This window comes from Pelophylax lessonae (genome assembly GCF_965119305.1).
Source record: "Pelophylax lessonae genome assembly, chromosome: 8".
NCBI lineage: Eukaryota > Metazoa > Chordata > Amphibia > Anura > Ranidae > Pelophylax > Pelophylax lessonae.
Window position 1 is genome coordinate 174,452,787 of NC_138775.1, and position 23,328 is coordinate 174,476,114.

At 44.8% G+C, this 23,328-nt stretch overlaps 2 protein-coding genes across 2 annotated transcripts in view; both read right to left on the reverse strand.

Moving 5' to 3' along the window:
• LOC309562404 (RNA-binding region-containing protein 3-like) overlaps positions 1-22,679 on the reverse strand; it is a 31,111-nt gene extending 8,432 nt beyond the window's left edge. The window contains exons 1-4 of the mRNA XM_082266607.1: positions 22,557-22,679; positions 22,415-22,473; positions 16,288-16,420; positions 10,719-10,786 (exon numbers count right to left, since the gene is read on the reverse strand). Coding sequence (XP_082122733.1) covers positions 10,727-10,786; positions 16,288-16,420; positions 22,415-22,473; positions 22,557-22,649 — 345 coding nt within the window. The 5' untranslated portion in view covers positions 22,650-22,679 and the 3' untranslated portion in view covers positions 10,719-10,726. The remainder of the gene's footprint in view (positions 1-10,718; positions 10,787-16,287; positions 16,421-22,414; positions 22,474-22,556) is intronic.
• Positions 1-23,328, reverse strand: part of LOC309562405 (RNA-binding region-containing protein 3-like) — a 205,646-nt gene that overhangs the window by 92,717 nt on the left and 89,601 nt on the right. The gene's annotated exons all lie outside the window — the stretch shown is intronic.

Genomic DNA, 23,328 nt, shown 5'->3' on the forward strand with positions numbered 1-23,328 from the left:
CTTAACAGGGAACGGGGGCTCCCGACCCTTAATAGAATAAGCCTGTACTACCGTCTGTCTGATCCATCTGGAAATGGTCGCGGCAGATGCAGGCAACCCCTTTTTGGGTCCATCCGGGATCACAAAAAGTGAATCCGTCTTGCGAAACGAGTCTGTCGTTTTCAAGTATACCCTGATCGCCCGTACCACATCCAAGGAGTGTAAAGCAAACTCCCGAGGATGACTGGGCTTAGGACACAGGGAAGGTAACACAATTTCTTCATTCAGATGAAATTCTGAAACCACTTTTGGTAGGAAGGATGGATTCGGACGAAGAACCACCTTATCTCTATGAACCACCAGATATGGTGAACGACAAGATAATGCGGCCAGTTCTGACACCCTGCGTGCAGAAGTAATAGCCACCAAGAAGGCCACCTTCTGGGACAACGTAGGTAGAGGAATCTCCCTAATATCTTCAAAAGGGAGGTTTCTGAAGAACCGACAACACTAAATTAAGATCCCAGGGGGGTAACGGCGCGTGCACTGGCGGAGCCAGATGTTGCACCCCCTGGATGAAATTCCGCACCAAGGAATGAGTAGCCAAAGGCTTCTGAAAGAAGATAGCTAATGCTGAGACCTGACCCTTGATAGTACTCAAGGCCAGTTTCTGCTCAACCCCTTGTTGCAGAAAAGCTAATATTCGACTAATCGAATAAGACCGAGGACGGAACCCCAAAGGTTCACACCATGCAATGTAGGACTTCCATGTGCGATGATAAATCTTTCTGGAAGTCGCTTTCCTTGCTTCAACTAGAGTAGGAATAACTGAAGCTGACAAACCTTTGTCCTTCAGCACCTGGGTCTCAATAGCCAGGCCGTTAAAGCCAGCGATCGTAAAGCAGGATGGAAGATCGGTCCCTGAGACAGTAGGTCCTCCCTGAGAGGAAGTCTCCACGGGACGTCCGCCACCAGTCTGACCACGTCGGCGTACCAAGCTCGACGAGGCCAGTCCGGAGCTACCAGAATTACTGGAATTCCTTCCTCCTCTATCCTGCGAAGAAGTCTTGGCAGTAACGCGAGAGGAGGGAAGGCATACATTAGCTGGTATTGCCCCCACGGGGCGATCAGTGCGTCTGCGGTTTCTGCTAGAGGATCGCGGGAGCGAGCCACGAATCTCTGAACTTTCCTGTTGAATCGTGATGCCAACAGATCCACATCCGGGGTGCCCCACCGTAGGCACAACTGGTGGAAAACGTCTGGATGGAGGGACCATTCCCCCTGATCCAGAGTCTGACGGCTGAGATAATCTGCCTGCCAATTCTCCACCCCTGGAATGAACACCGCAGAGATTGCTGGAACAAATCGTTCCGCCCAGCGAAGAATGCAAGCCACTTCTTTGGCCGCTCGGACACTCTTGGTGCCCCCCTGGTGATTGACATAAGCCACGGCCGTGGCATTGTCCGACTGGATCCGAACCGGACTGCCCTGGAGCTGCTCGGTCCAGTGAATCAGACAAAGTCTGATCGCTCTCAGTTCCAATACATTTATCGGTAACCTGGATTCTTCCGGGGACCAAAGTCCCTGGACAGATAACTGACCAAGAATTCCTCCCCATCCGGATAGACTGGCATCCGTGGTCACTATCGTCCAATATATTGGCAGAAATGACTTTCCCTGGCTGAGCATCGGAGACCGAAGCCACCAGACCAGAGACTCTCTGGTCTGTTTGCTCAATCGGATCTGATTGTCCAGGGATTCCGGATTCCGATTCCATCTGAGAAGAATCTCTTGCTGAAGAATTCGGGTATGGGACTGGGCAAATGGGACTGCTTCGAACGAAGCCACCATCAACCCCAGAACCCTCATGCAAGTCCGAAGGGAAGACCAGCTGTTGGACAGTAACAACTGGACTGCTGATTGAATCTTTCGGAGTTTCCCTACCGGAAGAAAAACTCTTGTCCTGACTGTGTCTAGAATTAGACCCAGATATTCGAGCCTCTGGGTGGGAACCAGAAATGACTTTTGCTGGTTCACCAGCCACCCGAATTCCTGTAAAGAAATCATAGTAATTTCTATGTTTTGTAGCAAGGTCTGAGGAGACTCTGCATGAAGCAGAAGATCGTCTAGGTAACCAAGGATCGATATGCCTCTTTGGCGCAGAAGTGCCAACATTGGGGCCAACACCTTCGTGAAGACCCGCGGAGCCGTGGCGAGACCGAAAGGCAACGCCACAAACTGATAGTGGTTCTCTTCTACGGAAAAGCGTAGAAACCGCTGATGTCCTGCGAAAATGGGAATGTGAAGATATGCGTCCTTGATGTCTATGGACGCTAGGACATCCCCTGGATGCAGGAAGGCTGCTACTGTGCGAATGGACTCCATTCTGAATCTTCTTATGTTGACAAAAGAATTGAGTGCCCTTAAGTCCAGAATTGGACGCACTTTGCCCTCTTTCCTGGGTATTGTAAATAGGTTTGAATAAAACCCTTGAAACCGTTCTGTCCAAGGAACGTGGACTACCACTCCTTGTTGTAGTAAATCTGTGACTGCTCTCCGCAGATCTTCTAAACGATCCGGGGATAGTCGGATATTGGAAGGGAAGAATCGCGCCGGTGGGAGAGATCGAAACTCGATCTTGTACCCTGACCTTATGACTTCGCAAACCCATTTGTCCGGGATTCTGGAAAGCCATGGATCCGGGAACCGGCGAAGACGTCCCCCCACCCCAGTTATGGGTGGGGGCGCACCTTCAGGCTTTGGACGGTTTATCTTCAGGTCTGGAGGGGGCGGGCTTTTGCTTGCCCGACCAACGACCCCTGACGCCTCCTGCAGGAGCTTTGGAGGACTTAGTTTTTTCACCCGCGGGACGAAAAAACCTCTTGTGAGCAGAAAAAGAAGGCCCTCGTCTTTGACGAGTTCCTTTACCTTTAAAATTTTGCGGTAAAAAGGTGCTCTTTCCACCCGTGAGATCCTTAATGATCTCATCTAAGTTGGCTCCAAATAGACGCTCTCCTGAAAAGGGGATATTAGCCAATGCTTTTTTGGAACCTTGGTCGGCTAACCAACCTTTTAGCCACAGTGTACGCCTGAGAACCACTGCTGAGACTGATGCTCGCGCCAATAATGGAGTGGCGTCTAACGCCGCATCACACACAAACTGTAACCCCTGTATCATTTGTTCCAACAAATCTGATACCGCCTGAGGGACCTCTTCTAAGTCCCGGCGTAACCACTTGGTCCATTCAGTTAACAGCCTGCGAAACCAGACCAATAGCTATTATAGGTCTGAAAGCTGATCCAATCAAGGAAAACATGGTGCGAGACATAGCTTCTATCTTGCGATCCACTGGATCTAGCAATTGGTGAATCCACCACAGGTGGTTCTGTCCATTTCTTAATGAGGGTTTCCTCAAACGGATAACGCCTGTTAATGCGTTTAGAAATAGTAAAAGTGCGTTTTGGCAGACGCCATTCTTCTTCGATTGGATTGCCAAAACAAAAAAACTTTTTCTTTTTTGTGTGTCTCCCCCTAGCGCAATAGCGCCCCTCAGAGTACCTGCTTCTCGATCCCACAGAGAGAGAGAGGGACCCCCAAGGCTCACCAACCGATGCAGTGAAGTTTCCAACCAACTGCAGTCAGCGTCTGTCTTTTACAGACTGGAAGGAGCTGTTGCTTTTTCCCGGGTAGAAGGACGTGGTTCCGCCCCCTGTGTACGCCTTCCGGCGTTCCCAGCTCTCCAAGAGGTAGCTGGGCTCACGAAACATGGCCGCCCCATAGAAGAGACATAAGACTCCAAAAACATGGCGGCCGGCGTGACCTGAGGACATACATGCACTTGGTCTACGGCAAAATGGCGGCGGACCGCCGAAATCGTTTTCCCAGCACATCCACCTGCATCTCTGCTAAGAGGCGATATATGGATCTACAGGAGATACACTACAAATAAGGTAGGATTATACCTCCTATGTCTGCTGTAATGTTACAGTCTGCTGGGTAGAGTGTTAGCTCTCAAACCAAGTCCACTTCCCACAAACACATGCTGTATTACAAGGGGGACTTATAAGTATCAGATATATACTGACCATATATGGAGGGGCCCATAATTCATACTGCCTCATAACGAGGAAAGAAAAAAAGGGAACGTTTACTCACCATACCGAACCGACAGGCACCCTCTCTTCACAATACCCTCTCCACCGGGGTGGGGGGTTGTGGACCACTCCGGACGCCTCTACTCTCTGGTTCCTGGCGTCCAAGCGAGACTTTTAACTCGCAAGGTCAGTCCCTCCACTGGGACTCCGTCGCGGCCGACCCAGCGCGGAGCTCTGGTCTGCACGCGCTCGTAGGCAGAAACCGGGGTGACCACTGGATCTCAACATCCAGCCCGTCGCCCGGCCCCGCATACTTACTTGAATGTGTCGCGGCCGACCAAGCGCAATGCCATGGTCTGCGCGCGCTCGTAGGCCGCCCAGTCCGGCATTTTTGCTTGAAGATCTCACAGGAAAAACACTGGAGAAAAACTACCTAAAAAAATTTCTTTTTCTAAAGAAAAAAGTCTTGCCAGGACCAAAAGATCCCAGCAAGGAACTTGGGTCCTTACTCCTGACTAGACAGAAAAAAACTGATTCCCTGTAGCAGAGAGAGGGAGGATATACCCTCAGGGACTGCCCCTAAGGTGGAGCCAGAACGTTTTGCCTTTCTGCCTAGTCCTACTCCTGCGGAGACAACATAACCCAGCTCTTGAGAATCAAGAAGACTACGTCTGTCAATGAACGATAGAGAAAAGACAATATTGCTAGGACCAGAGATCCCAGCAAGGCACAAGGTCCTTACTCTGACTAGGCAGAAAAAAAAAACTGGGTGCCTATAGCAGGAAGTGGGAGTATCCCCAAGGACTGTCCCATTGGCGTGGTAGCGTTTTTTCCTGCCTAGTGTCCCACTCCTGTAGGGGGTATTTTTAATTGCTTACTTGTTACTTATTATGTAATGTGCCTTTGTACTGGCTAGTTTGACTACTCCAGAGAAACAATTTCTTAGAACAGCTACTTTCCTCGTTACTCTCATAGCCCTCTTCCATTCTGGGAGTGTCTAATTACTTTCTATGCTGGCCCAGCTCCTCTAACTCCCTAGATAACCCTTTATGTAGCTGTTGGGGGAGAAGTGAAAGGGAATACAAGAGTTAGTTGAATGACAGCTCTGAGTCAGCTGGGGCTGTCCACATCATGTTCCAGATGGCGGCACCCAGGAACATTCTCAGGGCTTTTGGATGTCTACAAAAGGGGGCCTGTAACAGGTAGATAACATGCATGGATGTTAAATTCACAAAATTTTATCAGAAAATGTTCTGATTGTTGAAATGAGTAGACTGGCAACAGTGCCTGTTTAAAACACAATAGAGGGGTTTTAAAGAAGTCAGTGTGTTAACTAAAATGAAAAGTACAACAGCTGGGGGCATGTCCAAGATGGCCGACTGAGGAGATGTGTTTCCCGAAGCTCTGCTGGAGATAACCTGAATCCTTCATTTATTTGGGCCCCCTTTCGCTCTGCAACAACGCTACTCTAGCTCTGTATGCCTTAATAGAAGCTTAATTTCCCACCGGGAGCGGACACGCCAGTGAGTCCTGGGCCTTTTCTCGGCAGAGTCTCCCGCGGGCCATTCCAATATGGCTTTGCAGACTGACCCTGTGGAGACGCCCGACTCCTCACCGCCGGGCATACCGAGGTCATGGTGGCTATTACGTCGTGTCAAGCGGTGCGGACTAATAAGATCGAGGCCGTCCAGTTAAGGCTAATGAATTTCCGGGATCATGATGGAGCGTTGTCGGCAGCCCGAGGCACCGAGGATCTGCACCATCAAAATGCTAAGCTGCTGCTGTTCCCTGATTACACTCTGGATGCAGCCAGCTGGCTAGAAACTTTGCCTCCTCATATTGAAGTCAGCTATGTGGTGACGTCTCTTTTGCTTCTCTAAGCTATATTCATAGCCTTTAGGATTTAGAGGTCCTACTTGAATTCTCTGTTTTGTTATTACCTCCTATTTTTATTTTTTCTTAATACTTGGTTTAATTTTTGGATGTGGCTCATGCACTATGTAGATGCCAAGTTTACCTCAGCCATGCGGCCCATACATGCCATTTGACTGTTTAAGAACGTGCTCCTGACTTGTTCAGGTAATTCAGTGAATCCTTAGTATGTGTACTGCTCCAGCATCTCGTATTTGGGATCACAGATTATATAAAAAGGGATCTCTTTCTTACCCTATTTTTTATTTTAACCACTTTACCACTAGAGCATTTTGCTGTCTTACGTCTGGGCCACTTTTTGCGATTCGGCGCTGTACGAATTTAACTGACAATTGCGCGGTCATGCGACGCCGTACCCAAACGAAATTTACGTCCTTTTTTTCCCACAAACAGAGCTTTCTTTTGGTGGTATTTGATCACCTGTGCGATTTTTACTTTTTGCGCTATAAACAAAAAAAGAGCGTTTATTTTGAAAAAATAACAATATTTTTAACATTTTTTATATGAAATTCCCCCCAAAAAAGATGTAAAAACCAATTTTTTTTTAAATTTTTGGCCAATTTGTTTTCTGCTACCCAAGTTTGGTAAAAAAAAAAAAAAATCACAATAAGCGTATTTTGATTGGTTTGCGCAAAAGTTATTGCGTTTACTAACTAAGGGAAAGATTTCTGTCATTTTTGTTTTTTTTTTTTTAACGAGTAATGGCAGCGATCTGCGATTTTTTTTATGCGGGACTGCGACATTGCGGCGGACAGATCGGACCCTTGACTGACATTTTTGACACTTTTGGGGGTACCAGTGACATTACTGCAGTAATCAGTGCTATAAATATGCACTGTTACTGTAAAAATGACACTGGCAGGGAAGGGGTTAATTTTATTGGAGAGGGAGGGGTTAATGTATGCCTGGTGCTTACTAACGTGTGGGGGGGAGGTGACTGAGTGAGTCAGGGACAGATTGGATGTTCAGCTATGCTGAACACTCCGATCTGTCACTCCCTGTCACTTAGATCCGCCCGCTCTGTTTACACAAGCGGGCGGATCTCCAAACTGGATTCCCCGACGATCGGGGCAGAGCAGCGGCGATCGCCGCCGCTCCTCCCCTGGCCCGACTCCCGGAGTGAATGAAAGGGGGAGGAGTCCAGCGACGTAGACGATAACGAGCCACATTGCTGCAGTAGCAGCACAGTGGCTAGTGGTAAAGTGGTTAATGTGTTTGTAACTGTTATTGGATGCACATGAAGCTTTCTGAATTTTAAACGTTTTTTCTGATGTGTTTTTTTTCCCTTTCTTTTTGGCTTCATGCGTGAGCATTATCATGCCACCTATTCCACTTATGCTAAGGGGGTGAGTGTCCTTGTCCATTGATCCCCTTATGGGAGTTCAAACTGACCCGGGGGGCAGATTTGTAATACTCAATGGCCATGCTTCAATATTTAATGTTGAATTTGTCATTGTGTGTCTTTAACTTCCACCCCAGGTGGATACTGCCTTACTATATTTTATAATGCAACAAGTGATACAATATGGGGTTTCTAATGTGCTAGTCGCAGGTGACTAACTTAACCACTTATCGACCGCCCATCGATGTACGTTCGTCTTTTGGCGCTAAATACTGGGGTTATGGCAGCAGATAGCTGCCATAACCCCGGTATTTTTAAAAACGGAGGGCTTTCAGGTAAGGGTGGTCCCAGTGGTGGATTTGCTGCGGGATCACATTTACGGTGTGGCGGAAGAGGTGCCCCCCCCCTCCCCGATCCTTTTCCCAGCTTACCGGACCCGCCGACAGCGGGGAAACCGATCCGGTGTTCCGTGAGAATTACCTACCCGTGAGAAAAACCTACCCTCGTCACTTCCGGTTGCACGGCACTGTGTGTAATGCGGCGTTTACATTAAAACAGCTGTGCTGCAATACGAGTGATCTCCACTCCTATCCCTGTCACTTCCCTCATCTCGGCTAGTAAATATAAAAGCGGCGGCGGGTGTATGAAAAGATAAATCACGGAGCCGCCAGCCGCTATTATATTTACTAGCCGAGTTGAGGGAAGTCACAGGGACAGGAGCGGAGATGACTCGTATTGCAGCCGAGATGTTTTATGTAACCGCCGCGTGGGTAGGTTTTTTTCACGGAACACAGTAATAATTTCATACTAGTGCGCATGCGCAGTAGTCTGCTCCTCAGCTGATCCATTACGTATCCGGGGCTGGGAGCATGCGCACTGCTGCGCTGCTCAGCTGTTCCTGGCCGGAAGTGACAAGGGTAGGTTTTTCTCACGTTACACCGGTCCCAGATCCTCTTAGACAGGAAGTCGAGTGAGGGCAAGATGGCCCACACTCGACTCTATGGTCTTGGAGGACCAGAGCGACATCAAACGTCATTGACTAGCAACCGGCTTAAAGTGTCAATTTTTTTTTTAACCATTTTTTTTTTTATAGTGTACTTGTGAGGTCTGAGGTCTTTTTGACCCCAGATCTCACAATAAAAAGGTCCCGTCATGCCTATTTCTATTACAATGAATGTTTACATTCCTTGTAATAGGAATAAAAATGATCACTTTTTTTTTTTTTTTAAACTGTAAAAATAAAAAATATTAAATAAAATAAATAGAAAAAAAAAAAATTAAAGTGCCCTGTCCCCGTTAGCTCGCGCGCAGGAGCGAACGCATACGGAAGCCCCGCCCACATATATAAACAGTGTTCAAACCACACATGTGAGTTATCGCCGCAATTGTTAGAGTGTCCCCTATCCTCGAGTTTCTTCGCCCTGGCCCTTGAGCCTTTGGCTTTATTAATATGGAGTTCCCGGCTTGTTGAGGGATGGTAGGTTGGCCCCTTGGAGGAAAAGATTTCACTGTACACGGATGATACTTTACTGTATCTATGTGATGCACACTCCTCCCTGTGGGTAGCCCTTGCGATCTTCGATTAGTAGTACTCAGGAATAAGGTTCAACTGGAAAAAAATCGGCACTTTTCCCCTTGGACTCTGGTGGTAGGGAAACAGTGATCCCCACTCCTTTGCTTTGGGCAGACGAGTTCAAATTTCTAGAAATTAGGGTCCGGAGTAATCTCAGCAATTTTTCAGTTGAACCTCTTCCCCCTTTTTACAGCAGTTAAAAGAAAAATGCACGTCCAAGACCTCCCTTCCGTTAAATCTTATGGGGCGTATTAATGTGGTCAAAATGCTCTTCCTACCCAAATTTATTTACGTCTTTAGGAATTGCCCAAATTGGATAAGGGGACCTTCTTTAAGGAGATAGATCGCTGTGTGGGCTCCTTTCTACGGCATGGAGCTCCACCCTGCTTAGCTAAATCCATGATGTGGAGGGCTGGCTTGCTAACGCAGCAGTCTTGTCTGGAAGCAGCTACACTGGGCTTACTAACAGACCGAGTGAACTTAGTATATCGTGGACATAGCGCTTATGACTTTCTTTCACTTCCAACCAGAGCAACACTTAGAGTTTGGATGATGGCCAGGAAACGCTTCCTATGTCCTAATCAGTGGTCTCCCTATACTCCGCTATGGGGGAATCCCTCGCTGGGATACTTTAGATCAATTCCAGACCTACAAATCTGGGCCTGATTTGGTGTTAAGACGCTCAGAGAGGTTATGCCGAGTCGTACCCTGTTGTCTTTCGCTGATCTGTCGCACCAATATAGTATGCTTAGCTGGATGCTTTTCTGATACTGGCAATTGTGTCATGCAGCTCGATCTCAGTTCTCTAAACCAACCTTCTTTGGCAACAGACCCAGTTGAAGACCTTCTAGCACAGGAGGAGCTTATTAAACTTTATTCAACCCTACTAAGTGTAGATTCTCCAAAGATAGGGAAACTCTGGGAATGTTAGAGTATGGATATTCTTGCTTTAGACAGAGAGACATGGGAGAAATGCTTTGAAAGCAACTCTAAATTGATCATTTCATCTAGGGATAAGTTGCTCCAAACTAAAATGTCTACATAAGGTGTACTATACGCCTCAAAGACTACATCAAATCTACCCATCTAGATCTCCAGATTGTCCCCATTTTCATTGTTCGACATGTTCTGGACGGATGTATTTGATCTTATCAATATCCTTCTACAGCTGTCCCTCCCGAAGACTCCTAAACTGGCCTTAGTATGTATTCATGAGGATGAGCAGAGGCCTAGAGACACAAAAAAACTCTTGATCTCATACCTATTGTTTTATGCGAAAAATGAAATCCTTCCTAATTGGATTTCCCCCTCTACCCTCACCTCATGGGAATCTGCACTGGATAAGGCATTACCCATGTACAAATTAACCTACCTCAGTAGGAATTGTTCTTGGAAATTCGATAAGATTTGGCAGCCGTGGCTGTTGTTCTGAACCTTACTGTAATATCCTGGATCTTGTCTAAAATTATTGTACACTATATGCCTTTCTTGAGAATGGAATTCTCACCTTTTTTTTACCTTGTTTTCGTCAGTGATGTAACTGTGGATGTACGGTTATGTACCTTGCCTTTGTTATACACTGTACCGCATATTATTTTTACAATGCAAGCAAAAAAAAAAAAAAAAAAGTACGACAGCTAGATACCCTGCTATAAAACAAATATGACTAAGTAAATAAATATTCTTTTATACCAAAGTTGATCTCAAAATTGATTATCTCTCTGAACAAACAGTCAATGGGACTCATTCCAAGAGTGCCTGAGATTTTGCCCTGATGGTGCCTCTTGTATAACATACCTTGGCTGCTATCTTTTGGCTGGCAATTTATTAGTATTAGGCTTGGGACGAGCCGATCGTGCAAACTGCTGTTGCTCAGTTAAGGTCACGCATAAAAACATAAGAAAACATAAGAACAGTGTTTACATGCATACTCAATTTTTGTGACCAAATCCATAAATGGAATGTCCACATGACCATTAAAAAACAAAAAAGAAAAAAAAAAAAACTAGAGAATTATATAACAGACATCTGCATGCTCACTCACACATGCAACACAGGGCCAGAAAAAAAACAAAAAACCCTGCCTCTGCAGCAGAAGTGAGTCCACATTAAAATCATCATCTCAAGCCTGGTTTCACTATTTACAAATTAGCTGGATGAAGCATGCAGCCCATCAAGTCCCATTATGTTTTTATGGCTACTGAATAAATATTGTGTAAATAAAGGGGTAATTCCGGTATACGGTTCCTTTAACCACTTCTAGACCAAAAGACTTTCACCCCCTTCAAGTCAAACCCATTTTTCAGTGCTGTCAAAAAAAGTTATTTTTTGTCACAATTTTCTGGAAATATATACCGTATATACTCGAGTATAAGCCGAGTTTTTAAGCATGTTTTTTCATGCTGAAAATGCACCCCTCGGCTTATACTCGAGTCACTGACTGGAGTGTCTTTTTAAAAATGGCGCCGCTCGGCGCCGACGTGTCACTGCGCATGTGCCGCATGCCCGGAAATAGCCGAACGCGTTCGGCTTTTCCCGAGCATCGGTGGCGCATTTGCGGTGACGTATGGCGGCGCCAGGTGTCGCGATTTTTAAATCGAAGACGGCGCCTCACCGACAGGTAAGTGAGATGCCTCGCAGCCCCTGTATTTCCTCATGCAGTGCTGCGGGCAAGGTACAGACATTCTCCTGTACCATGCCCGCAGCACTGCATCTCCTGTGCCATGCCTGTAATTACTGTGCCATGCCTATACATACTGTGCCATGTCTATACATACTGTGCCATGCCTCTAATTACTGTGCCATGCCTGTACATACTGTGCCATGCCTATACCTACTGTGCCATGCCTATACCTACTGTGCCATGCCTATACCATCACCTGTGCCATGCCTATACCATCACCTGTGCCATGCCTGTACCATCACCTGTGCCATGCCTGTACTGTGACCTGTGCCATGCATGTACCGTGACCTGTGCCATGCCTATACCTTCACCTGTGCCATGCCTGTACCATCACCTGTGCCCTGACCTGTGCCATGCCCTTACCATGACCTGTGCAATGCCTGTACTATGACCTGCGCTATCTCCTGTACCATGCACGCAGCCCCTGTTTTGTGTCTCGTGGTGGTCCAGTTGGGTCCAGTAGCTGCAGCATTTCCCACCCTAGGCTTATACTCGAGTCAATAAGTTTTCCCACTTTTTTGTGGCAAAAGTAGGGGTCTCGGCTTATATTCAGGGCGGCTTATACTCGAGTATATACGGTATATAATTTTTTTTTTTTTTTAGTCAGTGTCCCTGATCACTGCCACACCAGATAAGGTCTCTGATCGTCGCTTCACCATTTAAAGTGTCCCTGATAATTATTAGATACATAATTTATGCCCCTAGATGGCCTGAAGGTTCTTTGTGTAAAAAAAAAAAAAAAAATACATTTTAATTTTCTATTCCTGCATTTCCTACAAAATGTGTGGTAAAAATTACATTTTAACCACTTCAGCCCCGGAAGGTTTTATCCCCTTAATGACTAGGCCATTTTTTTGCGATTCGGCACTGCGTTACCTTAACGGACAATTGTGCCGTTGTGCAACACTGTATCCAAAGAAAATTGATGTATTTTTTCCCCCCAGAAATAGAGCTTTCTTTTGGTGGTATTTAATCACTTGTGCGATATCTTTTTTTTTTTCCTCTCGCTATAAACAAAAAAATGAGCAACCATTCCTAAAAAAAATATATTATATATATATATATATAATTTCTCACATTCTGCTATAGAACATTCCCAATAAAAAAAAAAATGTAAAAATCAAATTTTTTATCATTTTAGGCCAATTTGTATTCTGCTACTTATTTTTGGTAATAAAAATCCCAATAAGTGTATTTTGATTTGTTTGCGCAAAGTTTATTGCGTCTACAAACGAGGGGAAAGATGGCCGTCATTTTTATTTATTTATTTATTTTTTTACTAGTAATGGCGCCGATTATCAATTAGCGGGACTGTGACATTGCGGCAGACAGATTGGACCCTTAACTGACATTTTTGGGGGGACCAGTGATATTACTACAGTAATCAATGTTAAAATTTGGCGCTGTTACTGTAATAACGACACTGGCAGGGAAGGGGTTAACTCAGGGGCGATCAAAGGGTTAATTGTATGCCTAGGGGGTTTTCTAACTGTGAGGGGGATGGGCTTGTGGAATCGACACAGTGACCTGTGATCCTAAATAAAAGAATCGCAGGCACTCTGTGCTGATTCCTGAGATAACAACGGTCTGCTGTGTTTACAACAGCAGACCGTCGCTCTCTCTCCACGGGGAGCGATCGCGGGTGCCCAGCAGCAATCATGGCCGCCGGCCCCATGAGTCGGAACATTAAAAAAAAAAAAAAAACACCCCACAAAAAACACATTTTATTTAATTTCTTATTTTTGCATACTGTCACCAGAGCAGTGCAGTGTTACCATCAATGCAAAAAGGGGAAAACAAGGGCCACATATGCTGAGACAAAAACAGAACTTGTAAGAACCAAAAAGGATTTTGCTTCTGGGACTTTCATGAGTTGTGTCTTACCATAGCAAGACTTCAGTGCTCTGGTGAGGTGATCAGGATTTTTTTTTTGTACACTTTGATTGCTGGAGTCACAAATATTGCTGCTGTGTGCTCTAGAGTGTGCACGAGTGTCCGATGCAGAACGTACAGTTATGTCCACCTGCATTGGTGCCGTTCCTATTCAGCTGTTAATATACAGTATCAGAGGAAAGGTGGTTAACATATAATCCACACAAAGTAGTAAATTCTGCAGATGATGGAATCCAGTGCGTTAAAGCAAATACCAGTACAATACTTACATCTGCATCTTCAAAACAAAAATTAAAGATTCTACACTATTATTCAACTAATTGTGCATTATCAAATTTAGCCTAATTAAACTCACATATCCTTCACTTGAATATATGGTAAAATAAAAGGCTGCAATTTGACTATCATATGCAACAGAAATTAATATCACAAAATGAGAACAAGCAGGTACAGTATCTCACAAAAGTGAGTACACCCCTCACATTTCTGTAAATATTTTATTATATCTTTTCATGTGACAACACTGAAGAAATGACACTTTGCTACAATGTAAAGGAGTGAGTGTACAGCTTGTATAACAGCGTAAATTTGCTGTCCCCTCAAAATAACAACACACAGCCATTAATGTCTAAACCACTGTCAACAAAACTGAGTACACCCCTAAGTGAAAATGTTCAAATTTGGCCCAAAGTGTCAATATTTTGTGTGGCCACCATTATTTTCCACCACTGCCTTAAAGCGGAGTTCCACCCAAAATTTATACTTACCTCCATCTTCTCGCTCCCGGTAACCTGAAAAACAAATGGATAATCGCAATTTTTTTTTTTTTTTCACTTACCTTTTAGAGAAAATATACTCACCTTACTTCCTTCTTCCTCCCCTCGGCGGCCACAGTTTCGTCACTTCCTGGCTTTTGCAATGATTCCTGGGAGCTGAACGTCATCGCTCCCAGGAATCATTGCGCCTGCACCGGCCCCGACGTCAGTTCCGGGGCGCGCGCGTCATTCCCTTCTAAACAGCTTCTGGGCATGCCCAGAAGCTGTGGAGGGATGACGCGCGAGACCCGGAAGTGACGTCGGGGCCGGTGCAGTGCATCGTGGGACCAAAGAAGGAAGAGGACCGAAGAGGACGCGGAAGAGGATCGCGCTGGCTTCAAGCTGCCCACACCTGAGATGGCAGCGCTGGACAAGACAATTTCAAGGTAAGTATTTCTCCTGAAAGGTAAGTGCAACCCGGGACAGATCAGAGGCTAGCCATTGTGGAATGTGCTAGCCCTGACTGTCCCGGGGGTATTTTTATAAAAAAATGTATAACAAGGGTGGAACTCCGCTTTAACCCTCTTGAGCATGGAGTTCAGCAGAGCTTCACAGGTTGCCACTCGAGCCCTTTTCTACTCCTGACGACATCACAAAGGTGGTGGATGTTAGAGACCTTGCGCTCCTCCACCTTCTGTTTGAGGATGCCTCACAGATGCTCAATAGGGTTTAGGTCTGGAGACATGCTTGTCAATCATCTTTACCCTCAGCTTCTTTATCAAAGCAGTGGTTGTCTTGGACGTGTGTTTGGGGTTGTTATGTTGGAATACTGCCCTGCGGCCCAGTCACCAAAGGGGAGGGGATCATGCTCTGCTTCAGTATGTCGCAGTACGTGCTGGCATTCATGATTCTCTCAATGAACTGTAGCTCCCCAGTTCCTGCAGCACTCATACAGTCCAAGACCATGACACTCCCACCACTGTGCTTAAGTGTAGGCAAGACACACTTGTCTTTGTACTCCTCACCTGGTTGCCGCCATACATGCTTGAACCATCTGAACCAAATAATTTGATCTTGGTCTCATCAGACCACAGGACATGGTTCCAGTAATCCATGTCCTTAGCCTGCTTGTCTTCAGCAAAATGTTTGCGGGCTTTCTTGTGCATCATCTTCAGAAGAGGTTCCTTCTGGGACAACAGTCATGCAGACCAATTTGATGCAGTGTGCGGCGTATGGTCTATGCACTGACAGGCTGACCCACCACCCCTTTAACCTCTGCAGCAATGCTGGCAGCACTATTTCCCAAAGACAACCTCTGGATATGACGCAGAGCACATGTACTCAACTTCTTTGGTCGACCAAGGCGAGGCCTGTTCTGAGTGGAACCTGTCCTGTTTAACTGCTGTATGGACTTGGCCACGGTGCTGCAGCTCAATTTCAGGGTCTTGGCAATCTTCTTATAGCCTAGGCCATCTTTATGTAGAGCAACAATTCTTTTTTCAGATCCTCAAGAGAATTCTTTGCCATGAGGTGCCATGTTGAACTTCCAGTGACCAGTATGAGAGAGTGAGAGCAATAATAAATTTAACACACCTGCTCCCCATTCCCACCTGAGACCTTTTAACACTAACGAGTCACATGACACCGGGGAGGGAAAATGACTAATTGGGCCCAATGTGGACATTTTCACCTAGGGGTGTACTCACTTTTGTTGCCAGCGGTTTAGACTTTAATGGCTGTGTATTGAGCTATTTTGAGGGGACAGTAAATTTACACAAGCTGTACACTCACTACTTTACATTGTAGCAAAGTGTCATTTCTTCAGTTTTGTCACATGAAAAGATAGAAAAAAAAACTTTCAAAAATCTGAGGAGTGTACTCACTTTTGTGAGATACTGTATGCTTTGTTTTTTTCAGCAGACAAGTACGCGAAACAGGAGCTTCAGGTCTCATCTCCACTGAATCAACGATGAAGGCATACATCCTGAGAATCCTTAGAACTATTTCTAATAAGCCTGTATACAAAAAAGGATACAATGACTAATGGCTTGTCAAAAAGAACATATCCGTGGACATGTTTTAAGGCTTTTGCTGCTGCATCTTCATTGGGAAAGCCAATAAAAGCTTGCCCCTTCATTCTCCCTTCTTTCATCAAACGAATATCAAACCTGTTAGGTAAAAAAAAAAAAAATATATCAGCTTACTGAGCACAAAAAATAAAGCTTGCATAAAGAATTCATGAAAAAATATCCAGAGTACATAGTTACATAGTAGGTGAGGTTGAATAAAGACAATAGTCCATCCAGTTCAACCTGTGTAGGTGTGTGTGACTGTAATCATCTAACATAGCCCTCAATCTCCTGATCCTTGAGATGTAAGTCTAAGAGTCTTTTGAAAGTCACCATACTACCCGCAGAAACCACCTCTTGTGGTAGACAATTCCACAATCTTGTAGCCCTAACAGTAAAGAACCCCCCACGTTGCCTGAGGTTAAAACGCTTCTCCTCTAATCGCATTGTATGTCCTTGAGTCCTCATGCAATTCCTTCGAATGAACAGCTTTTCTTCTAAGCTGAGATCCCCATTAAGATATTTATAAATTGCTATCATGTCCCCTCTCAGACGTCTTTTCTCCAGGGAAAATAAATCGAGCGATTGCAGCCGCTCTTCATAGGTAAGGTCCTCCAACCCCCTAATCAGTTTAGTTGCCCTTCTCTGGACTTTCTCCAGCTCCAACACATCCCTCCTGAGGACTGGCGACCAGAACTGGACAGAATACTCCAGATGCAGTCGGACCAGAGTTTTATAAAGTGGAAGGATTATAGTCTTATCTCTGGAATACATCCCTTTCTTTATGCATGCTAATATTCTGTTGGCTTTGGAAGCTGCCGCTTGGCATTGCATGCTGTTGCCTAATCTATCATCAACTAAGACTCCCAGATCCTTCTCCATTTTTGATTCCCCCAAGGGTTCCCCTCCTAACGTGTATTGTGTTTTTATGTTTTTGGTCCCCAAGTGCAAAACCTTACACTTCTCCACATTAAACCTCATTTGCCATGTCGTTGCCCACTCCGTAATTTTGTCCAGGTCATTCTGTAGGATATCTGCTTCATGCTGTGCAGTTATTGCCCTGGCCAATTTTGTGTCATCTGCAAAAACTGATAACGAACTACTGATCCCGTCCTCAATGCTGTTTATGAATAAATTGAACAAGGTTGGTCCCAGGACTGAGCCCTGGGGCACCCCGCTTACTACCTCAGACCAGTCTGAGTATGCGCTGTTTATTACTACCCTTTGGACACGGCCTTTTAGCCAATTCCGTATCCAAGAGCAAACCCTGCTGTCGATACCTGCAGACCTTATTTTATAAATTAAGCGCTTGTGGGGAACTGTATCAAACGCCTTAGCGAAATCCAAGTACACCACATCCACTGGTCTCCCCCTATCTAGCTCACAGCTCACTTCCTCGTAGAATGCTAAGAGATTGGTTTGACAAGATCGCCCATTTGTAAACCCGTGCTGGTTACTACTGATGATGTTGTTGTCTTTAGCATACTCTACGATATAGTCCCTTATCATCCCCTCCAAAAGTTTACATATTATTGATGTCAGACTGACAGGCCTATAATTTCCCGGGATATGTCTCTGGCCCTTTTTGAATATCGGAATCACGTTAGCCTTCCTCCAATCCCCTGGTACATCTCCTGTCCTAATACTGTCAGCAAAGATCAGGAACAGTGGTCTAGATATAACCATACTGAGTTCCTTGAGCACTCTCGGATGTACGCCATCCGGGCCTGGTGATTTGTTTGTGTTAAGTTTATCCAGTCTTTCCCTGATTTCCCCCTCTGTTAGCCATAGTGGCAAGTCCTGTGTATTACTACTAACCATACAGTCATGGTCAGTGTACCCTTCCTTTTCCTGCGTAAAGACTGACGAGAAAAAAGAATTCAGCACGGTTGCTTTTTCAGTGTCCTCTGTAACCATCCTCCCATCATCGCTAATTATGTGTGCAATATGCTCTGCCCTAGTTTTTTTGCTGTTGATATATTTAAAAAATTTCTTTGGGTTTTTTTTACTATCCTCCGCTATTTGTCTCTCAAAGTTGATTTTAGCCATCTTGATTTCGTGTTTACACTTCTTATTTTCCTCCTTGTATTGCTGGAAGGCCGATACGGTGCCCTCTGATTTATATTTCTTGAAGGCCAATTTTTTTCCCCTAATAAGTTTTTTAACGCTACGGTTTAGCCAGCCAGGTTTGGCTTTGTCTCTTCTAAATTTATTCCCCATAGGAATGCACTGCAAGGTGCCTTTGCTTAATATTGTTCTAAAGCATTCCCATTTTTCCTCTGTGGTCAGTGATCCCAGGGTTTGGTCCCAGTTTACCCTTTTAGTGGCATTTCAGAACAGTACATGTGCCCACGCTGGCAGGACCCATTTCAAACGTTTCTCCCCCCTTAGCCGGCCTTTAAGTACTTAACCTGAGCCTAATCCAGTACTAACTATGTCCATCTGCTGCAGCTCCTACCCAATTTCTCTTCTCACATGAGACTCAGCAGCAGGAGCCATTTACTCCTAATGCGATCAGTTAAATCCTGAAAAAAAGGAAGTGGGGGGCGGGGCAGAGCTGCGCACACAGGCCGGGCTCAGGATCAAGCTGGCATGTCTACCCCCATAGCAAACAGTTTGCTATGGAGGGCAAACGGAGAAGAGGAAGAGCGGACCGCGCCAGCAGGGGACCTCAGAAGAGGTGGTTTGACATGTTCGTTATTAATTAATTGCAGACCACATAACCTAGTTATACGGTGGCAGAGTGGCTCTCCTGCGCTGGATCATAGTTACATAGTTTGTGAGGTTGAAAAAAAGACATCAGTCCATCCAGTTCAACCTATGATGTGTGTGTGTGTTTGCGGTTAACCGTATATTGTATACCCATGTATGTTGTGGTCTTTAAGGTGCCCATCTAATAGTTTTTTGAAACTATTGATGCTCCCTGCTGATACGACTGCTTGTGGAAGAGAATTCCACATCCTTACTGCTCTGACAGTGAAGAACCCCTTACGTATTTTAAGGTTAAACCGTTTTTCCTCTAGTTTTAGTGAGCGGCCACGTGTCTTATTGTATTCCCTTTCTCTAAAAATGTGTTCCTTATGCTAGGGTCGCCAGTACAGTAATTGTACATTGATATCATATCCCCCCTCAAGCATCTCTTCTCCAGAGAGAAAAAGTTCAGTGCTTGTAGTCTTTCCTCATAGCTGATGCCCTCCATTCCCCTAATTATTTTTGTTGCCCTTCTCTGGACTCTCTCCAGTTCCAGCACATCTTTCCTGAGGACCGGTGCCCAGAACTGGACAGCATACTCCAGATGTGGCCGGACCAGAGTCTTGTAGAGTGGGAGAATAATCTCCATTTCTGGAGTGAATCCCCTTTTTTATGCATGCCAGTATTCTGTTGGCTTTGCTTGCAGCGGCTTGGCATTGCATACCACTGCCAAGCCTGTTGTCTACCAGTACCCCCAGGTCCTTTTCCATCTTAGATTCACCCAGATGTTTACCCCCCAGTGAGTACCTTGCTTTCGTGTTTCTGGCACCCAGGTGCATTACTTTACATTTTTCAACATTAAACCTCATCTGCCATGTAGTTGCCCACCCCATTATTTTGTTCAGGTCAGCTTGTAAGGTTTCCACATCCTGCATAGAAGATATTGGCATGCTTAGTTTAGTATCATCCGCAAATACTGAGATTGTACTAGATATTCCCTCCTCTAGATCATTTATGTATAAATTAATCAGGATTGGTCCCAGGACAGAACCTTGGGGGACCCCACTTTCCACACCTGCCCAATCCGAGTGCTCCCCATTAATCACCTCCCTCTGGACTCTCCCTGGAGCCAGTTCTCTATCCAGGTACTCACCTTATGGTCCATACCTACATTCCTTAGTTTGTACAGTAAGCGTTTGTGAGGAACGGTGTCAAAGGCCTTTGCAAAGTCCAGATACACCACATCCACAGGCTTACCTTTATCTAGGTGGCAGCTCACTTCATCGTAGAAGGTTAATAGATTGGTTTGGCAAGAACGATTTTTCATGAATCCATGCTGATTACTACTAATAATACAGTTTTCATTACTAAAGTCTTGTTTGTATGTGGTCCCTTAACCTCCCCTCCAAAGTCTTGCAGACTACTGATGTTAGGCTGACCGGCCTATAGTTACCCGGGATATATCTCAGCCCTTTTCTAAATATTGGTACCACGTTGGCTTTTTTCCAATCGGCTGGCACCATACCCGTCTGTAGACTATCCTTAAAGATCAAGAATAATGGTCTGGCAATCACCTGGCTGAGCTCTTTAAGAACCCTCGGGTGCAAGCCATCCGGTCCCGGTGATTTATGTTAAGTTTTTCTAGTTTAGTTCTAAGTCTATCTTCTGTTAGCCATGGCGGTACTTCCTGAGGTGTATTATTTAGTTTAGCATTACAAGCTGGGTTAGTGTAGCCCCCCAATTCTTATGTGAAGACTGAAGAGAAGAAATTATTTATTTAACACTTTCGCCTTCTCTCTGTCCTCTGTGGCCAGATTTCCTTTGTCTTTTATAGGGCGCCAATGTGTTCTGGCCTCGCTTTCTTACTGTTTATATACTTAAAGAATTTCTTGGGGTTCTTTTTACTCTCTTCCGCTATATGTCTCTCGTGTTATATTTTAGCCGCCTTGATTTCACCTTTACATTTCTTAGTACACTCTTTGTAATGCTTGAATGCTGCCAATGACCCCTCAGCCTTGTATTTTTTGAAGGCCCTTTCTTTAGTATTAATATGCATTTTTAGGTTTGAGTTTAGCCACCCAGGGTTTAGTTTTGCTCTTTTAAATGTATTTCCCTTTGGAATGCACTGGCCAATCCCTTTGTTTAGTATGCTCTTGAAGCACTCCCATTTTTCCTCCGTGTTCTTTGTTCCCAGGGTTCTATCCCATTTGATATTTTCTAGCAAAAAGCGCAGTTTTGGGAAATTGGCTCTTTTGAAATTCAGTGTCCTTATATCAGTCTTGTGTTTCCTATTACTATAATTAATACTGAAACTAATTGACCTATGGTCACTGTTTCCTAAGTTGCCCCGTATTTCTACAAGTATTTAGATCAAGTACCGCATTGTTTCTTGTCGGTGCGTTCACCATCTGACCCATAAAATTGTCCTGCAAAACATTTAGGAACTGCAGAGCCTTGGCTGAATGCGCACGTTTCCTTCTGCCCAGTCTATATCTGGATAATTAAAGTCCCCCATTATAATGACATTTCCCATCCTTGCTGCCAATCCTATCTGTAAAAGAAGGTCTGCCTCCCCCTCCTCCCTCTGGTTGGGGGGCCTATAGCATACGCCCAAATATTACCTTCCCTATATAGTGCCTTCCCTTTTAAGTTCTACCCATAGGGATTTTGCCTGTCCATAGCTCCATTATTAATATCATCCCTCATATTTACCTGTACAATGTTCTTAATATACAGAAATACCCCTCCCCCTTTTTACCCTCTCTAGCTCTGCGATAAAGGGAATACCCCTGAATGGTCGCCATCCAATCATGAGAGTTGTCGAACCAAGTCTCTGTTATCCCCACAAAATCTAAGTCCTCCTCAAACATCAGCAGCTCCAGCTCTCCCATCTTGTTGGCCAGGCTTCTGGCATTGGTATACAAACCTCGTAATTTTGTACCTAGTATGCGATCCGGGACTTCCGGGTAGGGGGCGTGGGTACATGTGAGCCTCCGGTGACCTGGCTGTGCTGTGATTAGACACAGCACAAGCCAATCAAAGGGTGCTGGCCAATGGATGACTGCCAACACCTGTGGATCGACAACGAGAAGTACAGGACAGGGCTCGGTCTATGTAAACAAGTTGAACACTGACTTCACAGGTTTAGTGCTTTGGTTCAATTGATGCGTTTCTGTTGCTGACAGCAGCACACGCTAAAGAAGGCTGGTCTTCTGCTCATTTGACATGGAAGACCTGCTCATACGGTTAACCAAAGCCTCTGACCACTTGAAGGTGTCATTACCCACTGGTACCATAAAAAAGGCCAGAATGACAAAATACTCAAAATCTGGATGTGTACTGTTAAGTAGGCCACAAGGCATTTACTACTTTGTCATATCAAATCTAGTAACTGCAACTTACATATTCTTTTCGGTTTCAGATGAAAAGTTGATGAATTTCCCAAATATAAACTTGAGCTCCTGTTGGAAAAGAAGTGCAATATGTAGGTAAATGGAGCACATGATGACAGAAACACAGACCGCAATCTGCATGTGATCATTACCTTTTCAGTGACTTGTTTTGCTAAATTTTTCACATACAGTCTGCAGTTTGGCTCTCCCGGCTCATAACCCTTGAACACAGAAAGCTGGCGCATTTCTACATCCAGGAATAAACAAGGTTTTAAAGAAGTTATCGATTATTTCACAATCAAACTTTTCATGTACGACATATTAGTGTTAATCACTAGTCCAAGGTCATTTTGAAAATTTTCACATACATGTTATAATTCGTTTTTTTGCTAGAAAAATACTTGGAACCATGAACTCCTATTTGCCTTATTCCTTAAGTGACAAAATTCATTCCACTGCAGTGGAAATTAAGCAGCCAACAACAAATTCACAGTCAGATGCACATAAATGGCTTTTCTTGCTTCCTGTTAGGAGAACTGCAAGATTTCCCGGCTATGCTGGAGCCCAGTCAGCACTAAGCCTCACTCCTTGTAGTTCTGTATTTGCTAGCTGAGACATGTGCTGCACCTTTAGTCTACATAATTAGGGAATGGAAATGCGCAGCTCATAACCACAGGAGGAAGAAATATAAGCACTCCCTCCAACTCAACTTGACAGCAGTATTGTTATTTTAAAGCCACAAATATAATTTTATTATTTTTCTAATGGCCTTATAAAGAAACCTACATCCATTTCCAAAACTACTCTTGAATGGCACAATTTTTCTAGAAGGTATGTATAGATTTCTCCCCTGTGAGGTTTTATTTATTGCTACTATCTACAAATGTTACCACAATGAGAGACTGGGCATAATTCTTGGGAGAC